The sequence below is a fragment of the Balaenoptera acutorostrata genome, chromosome 9 (genome assembly GCF_949987535.1).
Source record: "Balaenoptera acutorostrata chromosome 9, mBalAcu1.1, whole genome shotgun sequence".
NCBI classification, from domain to species: domain Eukaryota; kingdom Metazoa; phylum Chordata; class Mammalia; order Artiodactyla; family Balaenopteridae; genus Balaenoptera; species Balaenoptera acutorostrata.
Window position 1 is genome coordinate 58348705 of NC_080072.1, and position 17298 is coordinate 58366002.

Consider the following 17298-nt stretch of genomic DNA (forward strand, 5'->3'; position numbering starts at 1 on the left):
AAACCTAGGGCCATTATCTATGCCACAGTGACCCTCTGCCCAAGAGGTCCCACACAGACTGTGCACCTGCCTTCCCCTTCTGGAGCCTCTGGGGAGACTGGAACCCTAGGGTGAGATTAAAATGGTCTCTTTCCCTCACACTGGGTTAGTTTCCCTAACAATATTTATTTTGCAGGGAGCTGTGTATAACATGGGAAGATCGGCGGGCCTGGGGTCGGGGAGCTGAAGGAATACAGGGGAAGCTGGCAGGGAGGTGGGCTCAACTTTGGGTAGAAGACAGTCGAACTTAGTTTCTTCTTAGAAGAGGTGCCAAGCAGTTACATTTTTTTTTTTTTTTCCTGTGCAGACCCTGCCGTTCAAGCCACAATTTCTGGCAGACGCTTGGCCCATTAATGAAATGATGGGGCCTGCGTGGCCAGGCTGCAAACACATTTCTTTTCTCCAAATGTTCCACGCTTCAGTGACCACACAAGCTATCGGACGCGCTTCAGGACCCACAACACAGCAGCTCACTTTTCACTGCAAAAGGCTTAGGTGGGCCCCTCTGCCCCTCCCCCAGCTCCCTCTAAGCGTCCTGCCAGTGGACCAGTTCAGGCTTTAAAAAACAGGGGGCGGGCTTCCCTGGTGGCGCAGTGGTTGAGAATCTGCCTGCCAATGCAGGGGACACGGGTTTGAGCCCTGGTCTGGGAAAATCCCACATGCCGCGGAGTGACTAGGCCCGTGAGCCACAATTACTGAGCCTGCGCGTCTGGAGCCTGTGCTCTGCAACAAGAGAGGCCCGCGCACCGCAATGAAGAGTGGCCCCTACTTGCTGCAACTAGAGAAAGCCCTCGCACAGAAACGAATACCCAACACAGCCATAAATAAATAAATAAATAAAATTTAAAAACAGGGGGCAATAAACTTCAGAAGAAGGAAGAGGGAGAGAGAGAAAAACGTAAGCTTGTTAGCTGGTGTTTTATAAACGCAGTGAAACCTGTTAGAACAGAACTGAGAGGGAATGGAAGGGAGGAGAGGGGAGAGGATGAAGGCCCAAGAAAACCCCACTATAAACACAAGGACTGTGCAAGGATGCTTCACCAGAGAAACAGAAATAATAAGAGGAATCAGTACCAGATGGCCCTTCTCGGGAAAGAAAGCAGGAGTGAAAACATTTCTTTTCAAATAATAATGTAGGGGCTTCCCTGGTGGCACGGTGGTTGAGAATCTGCCTGCCAATGCAGGGGACACGGGTTCGAGCCCTGGTCTGGGAAGATCCCACATGCCACGGAGCAACTGGGCCCGTGAGCCACAATTACTGAGCCTGCGCGTCTGGAGCCTGTGCTCCGCAACAAGAGAGGCCGCGATGGTGAGAGGCCCGTGCACTGCGATGAAGAGTGGTCCCCACTTGCCGCAACTAGAGAAAGCCCTCGCACAGAAACGAAGACCCAACACAGCCATAAATAAATAAATAAATAAATAAATAAATACATAAATAAAAGAACGTGAATTTCTTAAAAAAAAAAATAATGTAGATCAAATTGCTAAACAGCTTCTCTCTCTCTCTCTCTCTGTAAATGACCTTGCACTCTGGGGAACCAGCTGATCAGAAGGACAACTTCCCCTCCTTGGCCCACACGCCATGGTGGGGCTGGGGAGTGGGACAGCCCCACTGTTTCAGGAGGAATCTCCTCTTTGTTTCTCTTTCCTTCAGAGGGTCTTCACCTCAAGTGACTAAATGAAAAGGGAAAGCAGAGGAAGGTCACCATTGTCAGGATGAGAAAGCCAAGTTCCTTTGTTCAGGGGCCGGGCTCCTTGTTGAGCTCAGACAGCCCGAAGTAATCCGCATCAAAGTTAATGGGTCTGAATCAGGACCTCCAGCCACTCTCGGGGTTTAGAGACAGCCTGTCTCTGAGAGGTGATGGATGCTTTCCAGACACTAATCCCTTCCTATTCCCCGCTCTTCTAAAATGGGCCCATTATACTCTCTCATTTTTTAGGGGAAATGATGCCTTGAGGAGGGGATACTCATTAAATCCCCAGTGGCTTAGAAGACTAGCTCTCCTTGGAGCCTCTTCCACCCGCTGGAGAAGGTGCCAGGGCCCTAGACGGTAGACAGTGGGAGGTAACGACTACTAACATCGTCCATCAGTTTCCAAGTCCATCCATTTCAAAAGACCTTGGATACAGTGAGTGGGGTGAAACAAGAAATGTGCTTCAGTAGTCCCCAGAATAATGCTAATGATATAAGAGCTAACATTTTTGGAGCATTTCCTATGTGTCAGACACTGAGCTACGCGCTTCACATGAGTCATTTAATCTAGTCCTCACAACGACCCTCTGAGGAAGGAATTCCCATTTTACAGATGAGGGAACTGAGGCTAGTGAGTGGCAGAATGAGGACTCGAACCTACATCTGATTCCAGAGTGTGCACTCCCGATGGCTACTCTCTATTGCTTGTGAGAAGACCCCTCCTTTTATCGGGAAATCCCATGTGGTCAGGAGGAAGGAGTACCATGTCTGAGGTGAGAAGACCTGGATTGAATTCCAGCCCTGCCATCAGTTAGCGTTATGACTACGGGCGTGTCGCTGCCCTTCCCTGGGCCTCAGGCTCTTTGTGAGATAGAAGTATTTACTTATCTCACCTGGTTAGGTTTTTTCGGTAAGAACTGATGTCACCCTTAAATCAGCAGTTCACTTCCTAGGCTTGATCTGCACAGGCATATGTTTACTTTATGAAGGAGGGAGACACGTTTATGAGCACGTAAGAGCCACAAACACGAACACACACACACACACACAAACACAGGAGTGAGACTGTGGAAGGCAGTGTATGGAGGTCTACAACAGACTCACACTTCAGAAATGGAGAGCAGAGGAACTTAAAGGGGAGAAGAAAGAACTCAGGCTACAGAGCCAGAAAGCCTGGGCTCAAACCTCGCTCTGCCATCTACCAGCCATGGGACCCTGAGCAAGTCATCTGACTCCCTGAGTCTCAGTTTCCTCAACTATAAAATGCAGATGATTACCCTTCCCTGCTGGGGTTTGAAGCTAAATGACCCCAGGCTTTTAGCACAGAGGCTTGCATACAGTAAGTGCTCAATACACACGCGTCTCTTCCCCTCGCTGAGCAGGACCCTAATTCGTCTGTCTTCTCGCTTTAGGTTAGTGACTGTTGCCGAAGGCATCCTGGCTTGGGGGTGGGGGTCACAGGGCCGCTCAGGAGGCTCCCTCTGCTCCCTGGATGCCCTCGTGGCCCTGCCCGCTGGCCTCTGTCTCACAGCGAGGTGCCGAGCTGCCTGCCCGCAGGTCTTACCTTCCTCGCAGTTCTCGCCCTTGTAGCCGGGGTTGCAGATGCAGGTGCCCATGATGCAGGTGCCGTGGTTACTGCAGGCCACGTCGATGCACTGGTTGGTGGGCACGTCGCACTCGGCGCCCTTCCAGCCGCTGTGGCACAGGCACCTGCCCTTCATGTACTGGCCGTTCCCACTGCAGAGCACTGGGCAGGAGGCTGTAGAGACAGCGCGGGAAGCCTGGCATGAATCCACACCCCACGTACCCCATCTGGCCTCGGTCCCTTTCTCTCCTGGGCTTCAGCTGCTTTGCCACAATTCCCATGTGTGTCCATCTGTTTGCTTCTCTTGCTTTATTTCATTCCAGTTAAAACACATCAGGAATTGTGGGTGAAGGTGTACAGTGCAGGGCCTGGCGCAGTTGGTGCCCACGGAACGCTGCTTTCCCCCCATCCCCCTCATATTACTGGTGCTGCACGGTGGTCACCAGCATCCTTAGATAGGAGGCTTCAAGCTGGTCCTTGGGCTCACTGGAAAAGACAGCTGGGCCTCCTGCCCTCCCCGCATCCCTCCTCCAGCACTCTCCTCCTAGTAGCACTGCATTTTGCTTCCCCATTCCTCACGTGCGGGACCACTTACTATCGTCTTTAACCCAGCCAATCTCAGCTTTCCTTGCCTTTCAGGTCTCCACTCAAGCCCCACACGCCGCTGCCCCCATAAGAGAATAGCTGAGCCCAACTTGGCTCTTTAAAGTATTATCTTTCCATTTTGCCACTTAGCGTAAAGGGTTTCGTGATCATCTGTACGAAGGACACTATATAAAAATAAATTATATTGCACTGTGCTGTAAGTACTTACCAGCCTTACTGAGATACAATAAGGCTGCTTTATACATGACTCTTAACTTTAAGTGCATATGGGATGAGACACTAATTCTTGTTAGAAGGCATGACTCTTCTCTCTGCACCACCTTCCCCCTGCTCCCACCTGGCTTTTTTCCTTTTTAAAACACTCAGCAGGTAATCACTGTGCTTCCTCAAGGCTGCTGGCTCTGCTGTCTCACACCGAGTCTATTTCACGTTAGGAAGAATAAGCAGACTCCCCATAGCAGCACCACGGCATGGTATTTGGAGGGCGCTGTTTCCTCGGCCTGGAAAACCATCTCTGCCTTCCACCAATGAACGATTCAAGTATCTCGTCTTAGTTCCAGTGTCACCTCATCTGGGGAGCCTTTACTGGTCCTCATTCCATCCAAGCAAAGACCCTTTCATGCTGATAGATGTTCCCCGCATCTAACCTTGCTCTAGGTGTGCTTCACTTATCACTGACTGCTTTGTCATCGTCTATTTCCCTGTCTGTCTCCCAGACTGAGAGGTCCTGGGCTTGGGTCTTGCTCAGTGTTGTAACCTCAGTGTCCAGCACAGGACCAAGTCCTAAAGGGCACTAAGCAAATGCCTGTTGGATGAGGGAAGAGGTGGAGAAACCAAAGGAAAGGACCATTATAGTTTCCCCAAGAGGAGTGCCCAATTCTCGGGAGTACAGATCTGCTTTGGCATTTTCCTTGTTAATTCTTCCAGGACAGAAACGAAGGCCAAATGCACAGGCAGATCACAGGCAGCCTTTAAACTCTCCCTGTAGTGGTTATCATTAGCATCGCACGTGCTCGAACAGGAGGCAACATGAGTGTCCTGCGTGGAGAAGAGCAGCCTCCCCTCCCAGTCTCTCCCTTTGGTGGCCTCAGCCAAGACTCTGCCTGCACTGTTAGACGGTAGCAACCGGAGCAGCAACTCAGGCCCTTCCACGAGGTCAGAGACGAACCACACTCGCTGAAGACAAACGTCAAAGCTGCTTGGCAAAGGCAGATCAGTCCCCCAAGGGGAGATCTACTTTTTAAAAGAACCCCCATGGCCACTCTTCCTGCTCCCACAATGGACATGGGGTTCCCCGTAGCTGCCCTTCCTTCCTGACCTCCCCAGTCATGCACCCATGGATAACACGGAGGGGTCAGCCGGGGCTCTGCCTGGGGACCTCCCTCTCAGGGCTGCAGAGGACTGGCTCTTGGGAGCCCTTCTCACAGGAGGCAGGAGCTGGCCTGGATTTCTGCGCTTGCTCGGAGAAGTGGGACCTGAACTGCCCACGGGGCCGCAGGGTGGACCTTGTAAGCCCACAAGCGGGGTTCTCACCTCGACCGCAGTCAGGGCCCAGGAAGCCCAGAAAGCAATGGCAGGTCCCAGAGATGCAGTCGCCATTGCCATAGCAGTTGCTGGGGCAGTTATCCACAGATTCTGTGGGAGAAAAGAGAAACAGAGTTGCAAACGGAAGCTTCTTTACCCAAACAGAGGGCCTGGGAATCCAGCCTCAGGTTAACTAGGACCCACACATTTGAGCGCTTCTGGCCCAGTCAGTGAAAGGAATCAATAGAGCTAAAAATGATATATTTACTCTTACTGAGGTACATTTCAACTGACGTTAAGAGACGTGTTTGGGAAAATGTGTGCCTAAACCAATTTTTTATAAGTCAAGTTTGCATCTACAAATGCAGTAGAAATTTTTCGGCTACAAACATTGGGAGAAAATAGTTTAGCCCATTAGTGGTTATCTTTGGAGGCTGGGTTATGGGGTGATTCTTATGGTCTTTTGATACTCTTCTATGTTTTACATTTTTCTCATAATGGGCTGATGATCCATGAATTTATTTTTTCATAAAGCTACTGGGGATTTGCAAATCTGTCTCTTCCCACTTCTGATTCTCCATCTATCAGTCCAGGCCCCAGCATCTCTCACCGGGGCTCACACAACAGCCTCATGGCCGGCCTCTCAGAGTCCTCTCCCCCTCTCCCCCTGATTCATTCACCACCCAGCAGCCTGAGCCATCTCTCTAAAACAATCTGATCCTGTCATTCTCCTACTTAAAACCCTTCAATGGCCCCACATTTGCCAAAATGAAAAAATCCAAGCTCTTTCAAAATGCGTCAGAGTTTTCCTTCACATTCCCTTTGCCCTACCCGCATCCCCAGCATTGGCAATCAGTGCCCACCTTCTGCAGGGATGCTACTTTCTCTAATTCTTCCTAATATTGTACATTCGGTATCGTCTGTGTGACATGCCAAGGAAATATAGAATTCATTTTAGAAAGATTTTAGTAAAAAATTAATCAATGTTTTGTAGCTCCAGTTAGTAAACCTGTTATCTAGGAAGTCTTTATTTGGAATAGCTCGTTTCTCAATAATGCTGGACATGGAATAAAGGAAGAAGCCACTACATCCTGAATGCCTTCTTTGTGCCATGTATTTCCACAAAGGTTATTTCAGTTCACTGTCATGAAATCTTCAAGCATGTATCAATATTCCTATTTCACAAACAACAAAGAAACGACAAAATGAGGAGGCTGATAGAGAGATGAAGTGACTTGCTGAAGGCCTTGGAGATACTAAGTCATGGATGCCACATCTGAACCCAGGACTTTGGACTCCACCCCTGGTCTTCTTCAATGATGCTATGCTATCTGGGCCTTAAAGGAACTTACTCCTCAGCAGAAGCCAGGGATGAACAAAGCAGATGTGTGGGCCAGTGAGGCCAGTCCTGAAGGCAGCAAAGGACCAGTTGGAAGGTAGCGAATTCTAGGACTTTCAGAGCTTGAAGGGATTGAAGAGACCACCTAGTCTAATAATCTCATTTAATAGAGAAGGAAACTGAGACCCATACGGAGGGCAGTGACTCACCCAAGGTCTCTGAGAGAGTCAGCAGAGTCAAGTTAAAGCAGAGAAAAGGTTAGTGCAGTGGGGCAGAGCCAAAGATTCAACCTGTTGTCTTAGCTCCCAAGTGTAAGTCATGAAGCCAAGACTAAGACCTCTGTTCAATGAGATGTCACCATACGAGACATGAGTCTTACCTACAGGAAAGTTGTGGCTTAACTGGGAGACTGGGATAACAGCTGTCACCCAGGCAGCAGCACGGGGTGTGGAAGCTCTGCCTAGAGGTAAGGAGACCTGGTTCTGGGGCCCATTCTTCTAGAATCATGCTGGGTGACCTAAAGCAACTTCCTTCCCCTCTCTGGGTCTCACCTTCCTCGTACGTGACATGAAGGTGATAGCAGAGATGATCCCCAGGACTGCTTCCTGTTCTAAAATTCTATGAGCATCTTGCAGAAAAGGTGTCCTGACAGGGCATCAAGCCTTAAATCCAGGAAATCACTTAGGGGCAATGCAGTGGCAGCTGATATGGGGTAAAACTAGCAGAGGGAAGATTCTTGGAGGAGGTGAGCTTGAAGAAGGGCTTGAGTATGGATAGATGGGGGAAAGGTGGGGGGATTTTGAGGTGCTCACAGCATGGTGCATTTCTCAAAAAGGTCTTTTCCCAGTTGTCTGCCGTTATCCACTTGGAAAAGACTGAAAACATTTGGGAAAAGGGCTCAAATGTATGCTTCCTTTTGTGAGCGGGTGGAAAACTCCCCTCGCTCGCTGTACCTCTGCTAACCTGAGCAGCATACGACACTAACACAGAGCTAAGAACAAGAAGGCCTAGTCTAGCCTGTGTTCTCATTTCAGGGAGTCTGAAGCTGTCTGGGACCCGGCAGAGCGGGGCTCACGAGCCAGGGCCCTGAGCATCTCTGCTCTCCATTGGCTTTGCCTGGAAGAATCCATATGCCTTTAAGTGCCTAAAGCCTCTATGTTATGAGTGGCTTCCGAAACACTGTTTTTATAGAGAATAACTTAGGACGTTTCCTTTTGAATATTCTTTTAAAAATAAGAATTTTGAGTAAAGTTTAAGGCAAGATTATTTTCTCTTTAGGCTACTGGCTAATGGTACAAATGGAGGGTGGGTTCTACCTGCAGTCTTGCAGAAGGAGTACAGGACAGAGAGGCAGAAGGCCTGCTTCCAGGTCTTGTTCTGCTACTGAAGGGCTCTGGGACCTTGGCCACAGCACTTGATCTTCCTGCACCTGTTTCCTCATCCTTGCACTTGGCTCCTCTCATCCTCCCCTGCTAGGCGACTCCTACTCCTTTCAAATCCAGCTCACATGTCACCTCCTCTGACAAGACTTCCTCATTTCTTAAACAGGCTAAGATACTCCTGGGACTTTTTCCGTCACCCCTATTAAAGCACCAGATAGGCAACACTGTTGACTGTGAGGACAGGACATCCTTGAGGACAGAAACTGAGTATATTCACTTACACATTTGCCCTGGTATCCAAAGAAGGGTCTCAGTAAACGTTTGCTGCTGTCCCTGAAAGAACTTGGCTAGATGTTCTCAGAGATCCCTCCCAGATCTAAAATTCTATGGTCTAGGCCTTCTCAAACCCAGTGGTATAAAATATGTCTCCTCATACAAGTATCATAATTTCCAGCTGTGTTTTTAATAGGATCAGTTGCAGATAAGTGTCACACACTTTCTAGATTTTGATTTATGAAGTCTGTAAGACACAAACCTGTTAATTCAAAAACTCTTCCTAGTGAAAAAGTAAGGCAAGTATATTTTCTGTGACTGAGTATCATGTTGGTTGCTGAATCTGACAGAATAGAAGCCTGTTTGCTACAAAACTTGCCCCAGGCTGTTGGTGTCAGAAGGCAGAAGTTTTAGGAGATATGGAATAATTTTATGACAGCAACATGGAAGTAGAGACATTTGGAGAATATTTCTTTTTTTTTTTTTTTTGGAGAATATTTCTTTTTGATGAAATGTTTTTGTATATAGTTTTTCTTCCACTTGGAAGGATTTCAACTACTTGGGGTCCACTTGGAATCCTACAAATAATGAGTCTCCATTGACCAGATATCTCTATGCTAAATGCTAGTGCAGAAGTGACACTCACTAGCTTGGGAGAAGTGTGAACTTTATTGCATAAACATGTTATGTTTTCAATTAGTGTCTGATGAGTTTCTTCCCCCTATAGTTCCTTCCTGCTTTGCTCATGTTCACACTGCAGCTGCCTTCATGTAGTACAAGTTGTACCTTAGATCTGCTCAGATCTCAATGAAAAATTCAGCTGCCTGTAAATAACTGATTTTCATAATTGGGTGTATGGTATGGTAGAAAACAAGGGCCTTTCCCCCCAGCTTTTGCTTTTCTATCACAACAGTGTGTTCTGCTAGGAAATTTGATTTTCAGGAACTTGTTTTTCCTTCCGTCAATATTGGAATGCAGAATTTAAATGTTTCCTGAGCTCATTCTCTGGACATGTGTTCTGAGTGGGCGTGTTCTCTGGATGTTGACCAAAATATTGCTCGAAATACAAAGGGGCATCTGCAGAAGGAAGAAAAGACAACAATGCTCCTTCCTGGAGAAAACATGGGAGACGGGAAACTATAGAGGCCTTTGGTGAAACCACAACAGTGCCTCATTTTGTCTGCTCACCACGCTTTTCCAGAGACAAATCATTAGCCTCGCCATGTCAAGGTGAAAGATGATCACAGTAGGTAAGTATGTCCTCCTGAGTCTAGGGCTGATGCCTGGGAAAGCCTGCCTTCATTTGCCACCTTCTGCTTTTCTTATTTGAAATCTCAGAGCCTCATTTTTGCAGGAAACAAGGAGAGACCACAGAGGGAAATCCTGCCTGGAGGAGGACTACTGGGCAGTGTAATTGCCTCCTGGACTCCAGTTTCACAGGGGCAGTTATACGAGAAGGGGAGAGGAGGCTTTTCTCCTTTATTAGCTCACTGTGGTGTGGACACACCTGCTTCATGCCCTGCTCTGAGCAGGCAAACCTTTGCAGTGATTGAGCCTGAGGTTGAATTCCAGCACCAAAGACACAAGGAACCAGTTGTGAGTGAGGTCAGAGCCCACTAGCCATCCTTGTCTCTCTTTTCTGCTCACCCAGCACTATCCCCCCGCCTCCCCCAGCACCTCCTCCACGCATTGCTTGCCTGTGATGTGTCCCAGCTAATAAAAGCCTGCGCTTGCTACCTACAGCTCCTTCCTCTGCTTCTCTTGTCTCTCCTTAAGCTGTAAAAGTGGATGTTGGCAACTCTTTGGAGGCACTTGTTTAAAGAGCCAAGGTCTACCTATTGCCCAAGAGAGATGCACTCTTTGATGCCTCCTTTTGGCTTCTCTTTAGGAGGATGGATGCTAATGCTTCAGGCAAGAAGGAAGGAACATGGACTCCAGAACAGCCAATTGGATGATTGGATACATCATCTTGTCAACAGCTGGTGAAATTTATACTCTAGGTTACATCTATTACATCCCCTTTGATCCTGAAGCTGGGGCTGGGTTTGTTGTTGACAACCAAAAGAAGACAGGGAAACAAACTAGACAGCACAGCTGGGTGTTAATTCTACAGTTACTCTAACAGAGACCCTTTCATTCCCTCAAATGGAACTGTGAAAGGTCTATCATATATTCTAATGTATTCCTTATAATTATGAGAATTAGGTACTTTTGCCACCATTTCACAGTCTCAGATGGAGACTGAGAGCTGAAGTCACTTTCTCAAGGTCACACAGCTGTAAGGGTGAATCTGCTGGTGAAACAAGTTCTATCTGAAGCCAAAGTTTGTGGTATATGGCCTGGACCAAAATATGGGATCCAGTCCCATACTAGCTATGAGCCCTATGGACAAGGCGTCTCTAAACATCAGTTTCTTCATCTGTGAAATGGGGTTAATAATAGCACCCACCTCAGAGGGTTATTTTGAAGGCAAATAGTGCTACGCTGTGCATGTAAAGAGGTTTGCCCAGGACTTGGCAGAGTTGGTATTTGGGTTTTACGGAAGGTCACACATGTTTTCCGTTTGTGAACCAAAACAACACACTAACTTGGTCTAATGAATCCAAACAAGGCAATATGGGTTATTGGGGGTAAACACACATACACACATGAAACACACAGAAACTCTCCACAGTAAAAACAGGAAAGCAAACAAGCAATGTGCTGAATGTGATGAAGGCAGGGTATTTGGGTAATTTTCCTCCTGGGAAAAAGCACTGTCAAAGCAAATTAAACCTGTTGTCTCCCAGAAGCCCAAACACAGGCTAGCTCATGCCAACATCTGAACGAACTTTTCCCCCCATGCACTCCAGATTGGCACTGGGCAGGTGCAGGTGCTGGAAAGCTGTTCCGCGGCCTATGAGGCGTCAATCTGTAGGTGCCCCAGCTTTCTTTGCAGATGATGGAATTCAAAGCCCTTCAGTCTGCAACAGTCTAGGTCAATGCAATGACAAAAATCTGACAAAGCCTCTGACAGCCTGGGCTTGAAGCCAGTTCTGCACTGGCATTTGAACTGGGAAATCTCTTTTCAGTCCTACCCAGAAGTCTACCAACCACCATTAAGAGCAGCTCCAAGGAGGGATCTAAGAAAAAGATTGTTCCCTTGATTATATTCAGTCTTGGTTCTTTGTTAATTATTTCTTTGGGGGCAAACCAAATTTCACCAATGAGACTGTGAGCTCCTTGAAAACATGCATTATGTCTGGTTCTCCAAAGAGGCTGGTGAGTGTGACACACACAGCAAGTCCTCAGTAATGTTTGTTGTATTGAGAAGCTGAGCAGGAGTGCAAGGGGGAAATGGAGGAAAGGGGTCAGGGTCATGGGCATGGCACAACAGTCAGACTCAAGAGAACAGCTGGTGGCCAACAAAGCTGTTGTTTCCTTGTCCTATATTTTTAGATGTGCAATGCCTAGAGGAATGCAGGGAGTGATAGGAAGTTCAACTTTGCATTGCACTCTCAGACCGTATTTGGAGCTCAGCTGTTCACATCTGGGAGGCACATTTAAGAGCCCAGTAAGATAAACTGGAGCATGTTCATCGAAGAGCAACCGGATGGTTAAGAGAACTTGAAATCACATTGCAAATACAGAATTCTTGAGAGAATTGGGAATTTAGCTTACTAAGGGAGTATGAACCCTGCTTAAAAATAACTAAAGGGCTATTATGGGAAATAGGATTAGACTTTTGTTTTGTGGCCCTAATAACTTGACTTAGGTCCAATGAGTAAGAACTATAGTCCTTGGGCAATGGAGTTGGTTTGAAAGAAGAAAGAATTTTGTAAGAGAAGAATACCACCTACTATGTTGGGTTATCTTCTGTTGATGTATATGTATCTACCTAAATATTGTAAACTTCATGAGGGCAGGAAATGTGTTATTCATCTCTGAATCTCTAGTAAACAGTCATCCTTGACTCAAAGCAGGTCTTAAATGAATGTTTGTTAGTTGAATGGCCAAATGAACAGGCTATGTGAGCTATAAGGTCATATATTTTCAGTCACTGATGTACTGCAGCAGAGGGCAAATTAATGACTGGGATATTGCAGGGAGATTAAAGATAGACAGTACAGCATCTTCCAAATCTGAAATCTCACAGTGCTATGAGTCACGGTGTAAGGGAACTTGCCTGGATTGGATCAAGAAACTTGGGTTCCTTACTTACAAAACAGAAATAGACTCATACATGGAAGCAACCTAAATGTCCATTGACAGAGGAATGGATAAAGATGTGGTACATATATACAATGGAATATTACTCCGCCATAAAAAAGAATGAAATAATGCCATTTGCAGCAACATGGATGGACCTAGAGATTGTCATACTGAGTGAAGTAAGTCAGACAGAGAAAGACAAATATAATACCATATGATATTGCTTACAAGTGGCATCTAAAAAAATTGGTACAAATGAACTTATTTACAAAACAGAAATAGAGTCACAGATGTAGAAAACAAACTTATGGTTACCAGGGGGGAAAGGGGGGAGGGATAAATTGGGAGATTGGGATTGACATATACACACTACTATATATAAAATAAATAAGTGATAAGGACCTACTGTATAGCACAGGGAACTCTTCTCAATACTCTGTAATGACCTACATGGGAAAAGAATCTAAAAAAGAGTAGATATATGTATAAGTATAACTGATTCACTTTGCTGTACAGCAGAAACTAACACAACACTGGAAATCAACTATACTCCAATAAAAATTTTTAAAAAAAGAAATAGACTCACAGACATAGAAAACAAATTACTGGTTACCAAAGGGGAAGGGGGAGGAGGGATAAATTATGAGTTTGAGATTAGCAGATACAAACTACTATATATAAAATAGATAAACAATAAGGACCTACTGTATAGCACAGAGAACTACATTCAATATCTTGTAATAACCTATAATGGAAAATAATCTGAAAAAGAATATATATACATGTATATACACACACATATATATGTATAACTGAATCACTTTGCTGTACACTTGAAACTAACACAACACTGTAAATCAACTACATTTCAGTAATAAAAAAAGAATAAGAAACTTGGGTTCTCATCCTACTCCTGCCACTACCTTCTGAGGCAACCTTAGCCATGTCCCCTTTTTCTCTCAGGAACTTTCTTTTCATCTACAAAATTCATTAAATTTATTCAGCAAACATTTATTGAGCATCTCCTCTGGCTCAGGAAATTTCCCAGTGCAGTGGATGACTTGGATGATCTTTCAGGTCTAAGATCCTGTGATCTAATGAATCAGATCCAATTGTCACTACTTAGAAAACTACACTAACATGAAAAAGATGAGAAAATAAATCATCATGATGTTTATGGCCTGAGAGAAAGGAAGTTTGCTCCTTTAAGGGCAGACTCCAACTTTTTAAACCTCTCTCTGCGTCCTCAGATAACTGGCCTCACATTATAATCTACTGTGTGAGAGGGGCCTCCAGCGAGTCACTGAGGCCAAGGGCACAGGGATGGGAATACGGAGCAGGTGCCTCACTGGCTGCTTCTGGCTAAGAGCTCCTACCTCTCTCCCCGGGGCTGTTGGCAGCAGCTTTCACAGATGCCGGAGTCCCCACAGTTGGCTCTGCTGCCTTTCCCAGAGAACTCTGCACATGCGTAGTCTGCGGCCATGCTCCGTGAGCATATGCCAGGGAGGCCACTGAGACACACGGCAAGTGGTGATGAGACTGCCCAGTGCCATGCTGTTCAAGAGCACAAGGGCCTTCCAAGGAGACGTACGTGCTCTCATGCTTGGATACACTTTTCCTTCCTTTATAGATTTATCCATCCTTCACCCACAGCTCCTTCTGAGGAGCGATGCTCTGCCCGCAGTTCCTGCCTAAGCAGTAGGCACAGGTAGACCAGATGACCGGCCACAGCTGATTGGACTGGGACCCAAGAAGAGTCATTTCATAGGCTGCCCAGTGTTCTATGACGTGGCCTGGTGCACAGAGGCTCTGGGCCAATCAGAGTCCTACTCTAGTATTTGAAATCAAATGTGCCCAGGGAATGCGACAGCCGGTGGAAGCCAAGAGACATGATGGAAAGAGAGGGGCGGGGGAGGTTCTTCTGGCCAGGTAGGAGGCCACGTTCAGAGGAAGCAGTCCTGAGTGAGCAGAGGAAGCCGGCCTGTTGGCTGGGAGAGGTAAATGGAGTGGGAGCTCAGAGAGAGGCATGAGGTCACACCGCCCATGAGAAGAAGAGAATGACGGGGACTGGGGAGCAGACTGGGCTCCAAGAGGCTTCTCAGTGCGTATTTTAGTCCCAAGCCCTGTGAACCTTTTTGAAACTACTTCACCACAACACCTGCCTTTCCTTGAGGTGGCCTGAGTGTGTTTTTGCTTCTGGCAACTGGAAGTACCCTGACACATCCATTCGCCTTGGACCTTATCAGCTCTAGCTGATAGTTATCAGGCTTTGATGACAACTGTTAAGTGCAGGACATGATATTTTTAAAGCATTTCTGCATACAGTTGCATACAGTTTTATTTGATCCTTACAATAGCTCTGTATGCAGGAAGGGAAGGTGCTCTTTATTATTCCCCATTTTATAGATGGGAACACGAAGGCACAGAGAACTCGCTCAAGTTCATGCAGCTAATAAGTGACAGGGCTAGTATTAAAATCTATATTTCTCCTCCCACCTAACTGAGGGATTCCTCGACTACACCACAACTGCCAATCCAATAAGAAAACATGGCGATCCCACTCCTTTTGCCTCCGGTTACGGAGTGAGGACGACACAAAGGATGCTGCCAGGGCCAGGAAATTCCAAATGGTACCTAATTTGGTTTTGTTAATTGAAATTCTGGTTTTAAAACATACCTGCCAGCATTCAAATATCAAAATGTGATAAATATATCACAAAATATCAAATATCACAATGCCCCTCACATTGTATCATACTTGGGCAATAATATTGTTCCATCATTTGTTCACTGATAATTCATTCAAACAAGTCTCTGTTAGTTCCACTGTGCTGCTGCCATCAGGAGGACCTGAAGTGTGGTCCTTGTTCTCAAGGAGCAGTAGAAAGGCTCCAAAGGAGCCTTTGGAATCAGGCAGATCTGGGACTAAATGTCAACTTTGTTACTTCTAAGGGTGAGACTTAGAGAAAGTCACTATCTGAGTCTCAGTTTACTCATCTGTGGATTGAAAAAATCGTTTGCCTTACACACTTGTACAGATTAAATAAAGCCACTGTGTGTGTGTGTGTGTGTGTGTGTGTGTATAAACACACACCTGGTACATGATAGGTGCTCAGGAAATGTTGCTTGCTCCTGTCCCTAGCATAGGTTTTTCCAAACTTTATCCTGTGTCAGTCCCCTGAGAGGCTTGTTAAAACATGGATTGCTGGGCCCTACCCCCCAGAGTTTCCGATTTAATAGGTCTGGGTCCCAGGTGATGTTCATGCCCTTGGTCTGGGTACCACCTTGAGAACCACTGGTCTGGAAGAAAGGCTGAGATTTTGCACACAGGTTTATAAAAACAAGCCAGAGGGGACTGAAAGATCTAAACTATGCAAGAATGCAAAAGAATTCATGGACCACTTCCAAAGAGAAGGGTTTGATCCTCCAGGAGGGAGTGTCTGAATAGCTCTTAAAGAATAGGCAGCTTTTTGAAATGCAAAGCAGTCCTGGGCAAGATGGGGGTCGGGTGAGAGCCAGATCCAGAGTAATCATCTTTGCTGCTCCCACGAAGTGACCTGCTGATATTATGCCAACTTCACGTCAAGTCTGTCTTTGGAACAAATTATTTAAGAAACCAGTTTTGGGTTTTTTTTGGTGTTTTTTTTTGTTTATTTTTCAGTTTTTTTAAAGCTCAACTTGGCTGCTGGCTAGAGAGTTCTATCTAATGAGCATGACTTTGTGTTGAATTATTCTGTGATGACAGACAATGGAGGAACAGAAAAAGGTTCTGAGGAGGTGGGGGGTGGGGGGGACCTGCTTATTATTCTCCAATCTTTTATCCAGGCTTGTCACCAAGCTTGACGCTGCTTACAAAGCACATAGAAAACCAACCCCTCAACCGCCCTTTCATGTCATGTCTGAAAATGCACAGAAGGGTGATGTAAAGATGACCTAGACACCTGCAGATCAAAAAGGCCCATGGTGGCCTGGCCTTGGCTTGGAAACTGGCAATGTCTGGTCAGCATCACCTCTGGCCTGAACCACTGCATCAGCCCTCCAAGAGGACTTCTGCTTCCAGCCTCGTCCCTGTCAGTCTGTCCTGCACCTGGAGGCCAGAGCTGTCATCCTGAAATTGAGTCTCTTTGGGCCACCGACAAGGCCGCTGTTCCTTAGCATCTAGAGTTGATATCACAAACCAGAGGCCTATGGACACTTTCGTTTGCAAAGTGCTTTAAAAAATTTGAATTAGTTGCCAGAATTTTTCAAAAAGGAGAGTTCATAGAAAAATCTGAATGGTGGCTTTTCTTGAAAAATCGGAAGATCCAGCATGGCAGCAATCTCTTCTCATTTAGGAGAGGCCCAGATACAGTGGTTGTCCACAGTTCCAACCTGCAGCTTCCCGCACTGCTGCCACCTGCCTGGGTCCCCGAGGCATCTGAACGTAGGACGCCAGCCCCGAGCAGCGCTTCCAGACGTCGCTTATTTGGGTGCTGCCTTTACGTTGTTGCCATAGCCACACACCATCTGTCCTCTTAGTCACTTAGTATTTTTAGACTCATTTATTTTCTTAAACAAATTTATTTTAAAAAGAAATTCAAAATAATAGTTTGATACACCTAATTATATTTTTTCTAGTTTACTAAAATAAAAACACAATTTTTGAAGTAGAGTCTGTCTATGCATA

At 46.2% G+C, this 17298-nt stretch overlaps 1 protein-coding gene across 1 annotated transcript in view; it reads right to left on the bottom strand.

Annotated features, from left to right (window-relative positions):
* TENM4 (teneurin transmembrane protein 4) overlaps positions 1-17298 on the bottom strand; it is a 745685-nt gene that overhangs the window by 145418 nt on the left and 582969 nt on the right. Inside the window, exons 15-16 of the mRNA XM_057553431.1 lie at positions 5457-5558; positions 3297-3491 (exon numbers count right to left, since the gene is read on the bottom strand). Of these exons, the coding sequence (XP_057409414.1) occupies positions 3297-3491; positions 5457-5558 (297 nt within the window). The remainder of the gene's footprint in view (positions 1-3296; positions 3492-5456; positions 5559-17298) is intronic.